At 38.3% G+C, this 7,698-nt stretch overlaps 1 protein-coding gene across 1 annotated transcript; it reads right to left on the bottom strand.

The window, feature by feature from the left end:
- Positions 1-4,673: 4,673 nt before the first annotated feature.
- LOC132235010 (zinc finger protein 709-like) lies at positions 4,674-7,238 on the bottom strand. Its single transcript, XM_059696704.1, has one exon. It carries the CDS (start codon positions 7,129-7,131, stop codon positions 6,160-6,162), a length of 972 nt encoding a protein of 323 aa, XP_059552687.1. The 5' UTR covers positions 7,132-7,238; the 3' UTR covers positions 4,674-6,159.
- Positions 7,239-7,698: the final 460 nt, after the last annotated feature.

The raw sequence follows: 7,698 nt of genomic DNA, 5'->3' as shown, positions 1-7,698 counted from the left end.
AAAAAGATCATGAAAAGTTCAAGGGAAAGGACCGACTCAAGAAAATAAGAATAAGGTGGACGGCAATTAAGAGTAGTTTTGTTATTTGATGAAGATACAGCCAGGACTGTAGGCTGACTAGGTTTTGGTGTAACTATGCATTTGTGAAAATTCATAGCTACTCATGGAACTGTATGTTTAAATACTAAAAATAATATAAAACAATAAAAGTTTTCACATGCTGTTAATTCACATGCTGTTTCACATGCTGGAATTCGACTTAGGAGAGTAGGTTTCCAAGGGTCAGGACAAATACCAAACAGTGACTTCAGAAGGAATTTCTACAAAGGATCCAGAATTTTATTGGATTAATGGTGGAGCAAGGGTTGACCCTCAGGGTATTAGTAATTCCCAGTCAACAGGCCAATGCTCTATCCACCGAGCGTAACCCACCAGAGAATGAAAACACTTTTAAAAATATATATGTATATTTCTTTATTGATTTCAGAGAGGAAGGAAGGAGAGATAGAAACATCAATGACGAGAATCATATAATCGGCTGCCTCCTGCACGCCCCGTACTGGGGATCTAGCCCACAAGCTGGGCATATGCTCTAGGCCAGAATCGAACTTGGGACCTTTCAGTCCGCAGGCTGATGCTCTATCCACTGAGCAAAACTGGCGAGGGAATGAAAAACACTTTTGTTTTATATTGTTTTTAGTATTTATACACACTGTTTCAAGAGTTTCCCCAAATGCAGTTACACTACCATCAAGAGAGAAGACACTCCATCAACCAAAGGAATACAATCATGGTGCCTATTTATGCTGAATTTACATTTATACACAGGTCTGTTCTTCTACCTTTACCTTTTCCAGAATGTCATCAAAGTGGATCACCATTTTGAGTTTGTAGTCCTGTTTAGAAATTGTGACACCACATTTGTAATAGTACATAATTATACAAGCCTAGCCGGTTCTTCTGAGGTTAAAGTTTTTAACATTCTACAGTAGAGGAGCAAACATTCTGCCTTTAAAATGGAGAGATTCCTTTATTAGGAGTTATGTAACTTTGAGTAAGATTTCTGCTTAAGGTTCTTCATTTACATGATGAGAGCAATGACATAACAGGACTTACAAAATCACATCAGCTCTACACACTAAGAAAATATAAAGTAGCATTGAAAAAAGCAAAGGGGCCAAGTCTGGATGTCCATGGCTCTTGAATGAAACAGAAGCCATCACTTTGCACCCCATGTTTCATCTCCTGGGAGTGCAAACACATGGAAATAATCCCTGCAAACAGCAAAAAACGAGCATGGAAGGCTTGGTGCTTTCCCTGGATACAAAAAAATTCCAGCTACTCCTCTTATCAAAGGCACAGAAAAGGTCCCAGTTTCATGATATCAAATCTACCTGCTTTGCTGATACTGGCTGTCTGCAGTTCACCTTATTTCTTCGATCATCGTCCTCTAAACGGCGATAGCTTTCTGCCATGTTAACCAGGAACCCACCTTGCACTTGCACAGGAGTCACTCTACTCGCAGAAAACCCATAATGGGCTACAACTGTGCAGATGACCAGAACTTTCTTCAACATAAGGAAACTCAAAGGTTTCGTAAGGTACACAAATTGCTCACTCAGTTTGAATAGCAGCAAAATGATATGCCATTTCAAAAGTGAATTTCAAATTATTTTACATTGCTATTAAATAGAAAATCAGTACCAAAAAGTATTATGTCCTAAAGCAGTGAGAAGTCCCTCATGTCACATACCCATGTCCATATTCTTAATCAAAGAGCACATGCTCAGAAACTTACAACCATATCCATACCTTTCTGGAAAACCATTGCTGCCAGTCCCAGGAAGACAGAACTTTGGGTAATGTTGTCCATTGTTTAAGTCCACATTGAAGCAGATCCACAACTATTTAAGATGTTTTAGGTAGAAGAAAAGATGATCAATGATGACTACCCCATTCACTGAGGCCCCTACCCCCCTGTGGAAGATATATAATCCTCCACAGTTCCCTATTATCTCACTTGTCCATGTTTCCTTACCTTCAACACCTTAATTTTGTTAGAAACCAAAGCTTTCTCATTGAATCATCACTCTTTTCCCATAAAAACATAATCACAAGGAGTGCAAGAACTTTTTTATTTCATGCCTATATATCACAGCCTAGAGTGACTTGAATAGGGGCCAATCTGGATTTCCTTGGCTCTTGAATGAAATAAAATAAAAGTGATCACTTTTACACCATATTTTATAACTTCTCTTCTTGTGCTAAATTTGGTATGTTTTCCATTTAAACTGCCTGGCCTGAGCAGGATGTTGAAAATTAACATCAAGATCATACTATTGCCCTGGCCAGATAGGTCAATTGATTAGAGTGTCATTGGCAAAAACCAAGGTTGCAGGTTCAGTCCTGGGCCAGGGCACACACAAGAATCAATCAATGAATGCATAAATACGTGGAATAACTCACTGGTTTTTCTCTCTTCCTCTCTACTTTTTTGTTCTTTTTTTTTGTTCTCTCCTTTTTTGTTCTTCCTCTCTCTTCTAATTTTGTTCTTTTCCTCACCCAAGTATATTTTTATCTCTGACTGTTGAACAGATTGGAAGGAACGGAGGTTAACGTGCCTGAGAGAAACATCAATGTGAGATGCCGATTAGAAGCCTCCTGCACTTGCCCCAACTGGGGACAGAGATGTAAGGCGCAACCAAGGTATGTGCCCTTGACCAAGAATTGAACCTGCAAATATCCAGTCCTCAGGCCAACACTCTAAACATTGACCCACACCAGGAAGGGCTCTCTCTAAAATTAATATTAAAAAAAATATATCTACTCTCTCAGTAGGAATGGCTTCATTCTAAGAGATGCTAACATTTTTTTCTTGCTAGGTTTGTGTTCTTTGATAATATTCCTAAATTTATAAACCTTAGGTAACTCATAAAGGAGATAACAAGTCTCATATATCTTGTTAAGGAGCATGTGATTTTATATATATTTCACTAAGGTACTTTTTGGAAATGCATCCAATACGTTATAGTACATATTTCAGTATTTAGATAAGCAAGGCAAGCTATTCCAGACACCTGTTTGCTAGCCTTGCACTCCTGCCAGCCCTAGATATACCTTGTTGAAAACAAAAGGTCACACATGTCCATCATCACACAAAGCTATGCCATGACCACGATGAATCAAGACAAAGGCATTGATGTCTGTATATTTGATGAAAGAGAACAGGTTTCCAAAGAATAAAAATAACAAAAACTCCCCTTTTCTCACTAGTATGATTTGTGCTTCTTACAATTTAAGTTTGGCAAATCATATATTCTGTGCTCTCTATAAAAATGGTTATCATTACCTGAGGTAGAATTAAGTTCATTCCCTCACAAAATGCAGCGCAGGAAAATGTCTTGTTTTCCTGAATGGCAATCAAATCAACGATCACAAAGGAAATGAAAGAAATCCATTTAAGTGTGCTGTTACTGCTACATCCCAGTCATTTTTGGTTTGTGGTCATTCTTTTTTTATAAAATTCTCACAGAGGATGTTTATTGATTTTCTTCTCTTTTTTGTACAGTAGAACCTCAGCTCTCAAACTTAATTTGTTCAGGAAGGCTGTTTGAGAAGGAATTTGTGCGAAAACGAATCATTTTCCCCCCATTAGAAATCATGTCAACTGAATTAATCTGTTTCAGACACCAACAATGATTCCATTAAAACCTTTCTTATATACTGCACATGTCTAATCTATAAACACTTCTTTTGTTCAATTTATCAAACCACCGCCCACTAGCTCAAAGGAATCACTTTTAGCATACAGATGAAGGGTGTCTTTCAGGTCAGTATGTAGCATCTTTACTTGTTCCATTGCCTCCAAAATGGCTGTCACTGGCTAACTGCTTTCCCTTCATCCAAATCGACAAGTTTTAATACCTCTTCAGTGGCCCGTGATCATTGTTTCGCTCACACCTTTTAAAAAATATATATTTCTTTATTGATTTCAGAGAGGAAGGAAGAGGTAGAGAGATAGAAACATCAATGATGAGAGAGGATCATTGATTGGCTGCCTCCTGCACGCCCCCTACTGGGGATGGAGCCCGCAACCCAGGCATGTGCCCTTGGCCAGAATCGAACCTGGGACCCGTCAGTCTGCAGGCCGACGTTCTATCCACTGAACCAAACTGGCTAGGGCTCGCTCACACCTTTAACAACATTAGCACTCCTGTACTAATCATTGATTCCACCCCCCAAAAAAGCACTCTCTCCTTTGTTGCCTAAAAGAAGCTTTTAGTCATGCTGAGGTATCGGCTTGAAGACTGTCAGTTACAAAATTGAAGTTTGGTTCCTCCATAAACACATTTTTTCTGTGTACAATTTAGTCAAGAACAGAATTTTTCAAGATGAGAGACATTTGAGAAATGATGTTTGACTGTACATATTTTTATATTTATTTTTATTGTTGAATATATTACAGATGTCCTCGTTCCCCCATCCACCGCTGTTTATTGATTTTTTCCAAGAGAAAGAAACATCTATGTGAGAGAAACATTGAAAGGATGCCTTTCCTATGTGCCTGAACCAGGGACAAAAACCAAAATCTGGTTATGTGCCCCGACCCCAAATGGAACCCATGACATTTCAGTGTACAGGAGGATGCTCAACTGAGCAATACTGGCCAGGGCAGTTTATAGTTATTTATATTATTTGAATACATTTAATTACATCCCTTTTAAAAATAGGGATGTGATTTTGTTGATGTTTGGCTAGAAGGAACTTTAAAACTGTCCTGTGGTTCCTTTGCACTGCATCACTGTAGCTGTCACAGTGGGATTTGAATCACAGTCAATAGTAGTATCAACAGGACAGGATGATTACTAGTCAAATTAGACCTCATGCAAATTCAATCTAGCGAACAGTGCATACTTTTCAGAAAACAATCTCAACCATGACAGTCTGCATTTGTTGCATGGTGGACACCTATGGGCTTGCAGGAAAAGCCAACCTATAGTGGATCTTTAATGTTGAATTGTGAACATCTATAAAGCTTACACCCGACATCAATGGAAGTCAAGCAGTGGCGGGCAGTTTTGAGGATTTCTTAGCTGGCAGGACAAAGATTGAGGAAAACAAACTAAAATATTCTCTTCTTAATGTAAACTTCATAGCACAGTTCCCAGCTAAAAGCAACACAAAAACCAACCATGAAAATAATTCACATGGGACTCTCCAGTGAACTGTAAGTACAAATATATGGCAAATACTTATTAGCTAAAATAGTAGTGAATTTCAAGTGCAATTCAAAAATTAAAAGAGAACACATATGTGTGTAGGGCTTATTCATTCAATACCTGTCAGGGCACATCACTGGGTAGAAGAGTCTATCCCTGGTCAGGCACATGGGAAAACAACCCATCTATGTTTCTCTCTCACATGAATGTTTCTCTCTACTCTCTCTCTCCCTTCCTCACTTTAAAAAAGTAATATAAAAGCTAACAAAAAAAAATAATGGGTACTGATAATGACCAAATATGTCAAAAGTTTATAGAACTTCTTTAATGCTGTGAGTTTTGGGGAGTATATGACTTAATTTGCAACAGGCTTACATGTACCAGTTAGTTACACTAATAGGATTTCTTTTCAGTGCAGTGTTCAAGCTACTTTGAAAGTATTTGTTAAAATTTTAAAGTTTGTTTTAATTGTCAATTATACAGTGTACATTCTCACATGGTATTATAGGGATATGAGGCAACATGAAGGTTTTCCTACATTTTTACATTCAATACAATTCTCCACTTTGAGTTTTTTCATGACCTTTCCAAGCAAAAGGGACAGTTGAAGACTCCCATCTTCACTATATGTGTACACTATTTCTACAGGTACATTTTCACATGTCCAGTAAAGGTTCTCCTACATTCCTTATGTTCATACACTTATTGTTGTGTGTGAGTCCCTTCATGATTTTGTAAAGAACTAGGATGGCCAAAGGCTCTTTTACCATCTTTACATGACAGGGCCTCTCTTCAGTGAGTTCTTTCATCCTTCATATTAAATTGGAAGAAATGAATGCTTTCCAACCCTCTTATATTTCTAGGGTCCATCCCAATATGGATTATCGTACATGATGGTAGAGCTGAGAGATAAATGAACCAGGATCGAACCCAGGACCCTTCAGTCCACAGGCTGACACTCTATCCACTGAGCAAAACTGGCTAGGGCACCAGTATGAGTTCTTACATGACATCGAAGGGAAGCTGGATAAGAGAAAGCTTTGCCACAATGCTTACATTCATAAGGTTTTTCCCCAGTATGAGTTCTTTCATGATTTCTAAGGTAATAGGGATAAAGGAAACTTTTACCACATTCCTTACATTCATGAGACTTCTTTCCATGGTGAGTTATTTTATGTTCTCTAAGACATTTGGTAGAGAAAAAGGCTTTCTCACATTCCTTACATTCATAGGGTTTCTCCCCAGTATGCATCCTTTCATGATTTCTATGAGAAGTGGAATGTCTGAAAGCTTTCCCACATTGCTTACATTCATAGGGTTTCTCCCCAGTATGCATTTTTTCATGATGTCTAAGAGATGTAGAAAAATTAAAAGTCTTACCACATTGCTGACATTCATAGGGCTTTTCTCCACATTGTGTTCTTTCATGTTCTCGAGAGTACTTGCGACTATGGAAGGCTTTGCCACAATGCTTACATTCATAGGGTTTTTCTCCGGTATGAGTTCTTTCATGATCTTGGAGGGGAGCTGGATAAGAGAAAGCTTTGCCACAATGCTTACATTTATAGGGTTTCTCCCCAGTATGAGTTCTTTCATGACATTGGAGGTAAGTGGGATAAGAGAAAGCTTTGCCACAATGCTTACATTTATAGGGTTTTTCCCCAGTATGAGTTCTTTCATGACATTGGAGGTAAGTGGGATAAGAGAAAGCTTTGCCACAATGCTTACATTTATAGGGTTTATCCCCAGTATGAATTCTTTCATGACGTCGGAGGGAAGTTCGACAAGAGAAATCTTTATCACAATGCTTACATTCATAGGGTTTCGACCCAGTATGGATTCTTTCATGATCTCGAAAGTAATAGGGATCATAGAATGTTTTACCACAATCCTTACATTCATGAGGCTTCATTCCTTTATGACTTTTTTTTTATGTTTTCCAAGAGAGCTGAGCCTACTGAAGACTTTCCCACATTGCTTACATTCATAGGGTTTTTCCCCGGTATGAGTTGTTTTATGATTTTGGAGGGAAGTTGAATACGAGAAAACTTTACCACAAAGCTTACATTCATATGGTTTTTCCCCGGTATGAGTTCTTTCATGACGATGGAGGGAAACTACATAAGAAAAAGCTTTGCAACAAAGCTTACATTTATAGGGTTTTTCCCCAGTATGAATTCTTTCATGACGTTGGAGGGACGTTCGATGAGAGAAGTCTTTACCACAATGCTTACATTCATAGGGTCTTGATCCTGTATGAGTTCTTTCATGATCTCTAAGGGAACAGCGGTCACGGAATGTTTTACCACATTCCTTACATTCATGAGGCTTCTTTCCATCATGACTTTTTTTATGTTTTCCAAGAGAGCTGAGCCAACTGAAGACTTTCCCACATTGCTTGCATTCATAAGGTTTCTCGCCAATATGTGTTCTTTCATGATTTCTAAGAGAACTGGAACTGAAACTTTCACCAGATTGC

This window comes from Myotis daubentonii, chromosome 5, assembly GCF_963259705.1.
Source record: "Myotis daubentonii chromosome 5, mMyoDau2.1, whole genome shotgun sequence".
Classification (NCBI taxonomy): Eukaryota; Metazoa; Chordata; class Mammalia; order Chiroptera; family Vespertilionidae; genus Myotis; species Myotis daubentonii.
This window is presented reverse-complemented; position numbering and strand designations above follow the sequence as displayed.

Bases quoted from the DNA above. Each gene is read 5' to 3' on its own strand.
- LOC132235010 (XM_059696704.1), bottom strand. From the start codon at position 7,131: ATGAAGCCTCATGAATGTAAGGATTGTGGTAAAACATTCTATGATCCC.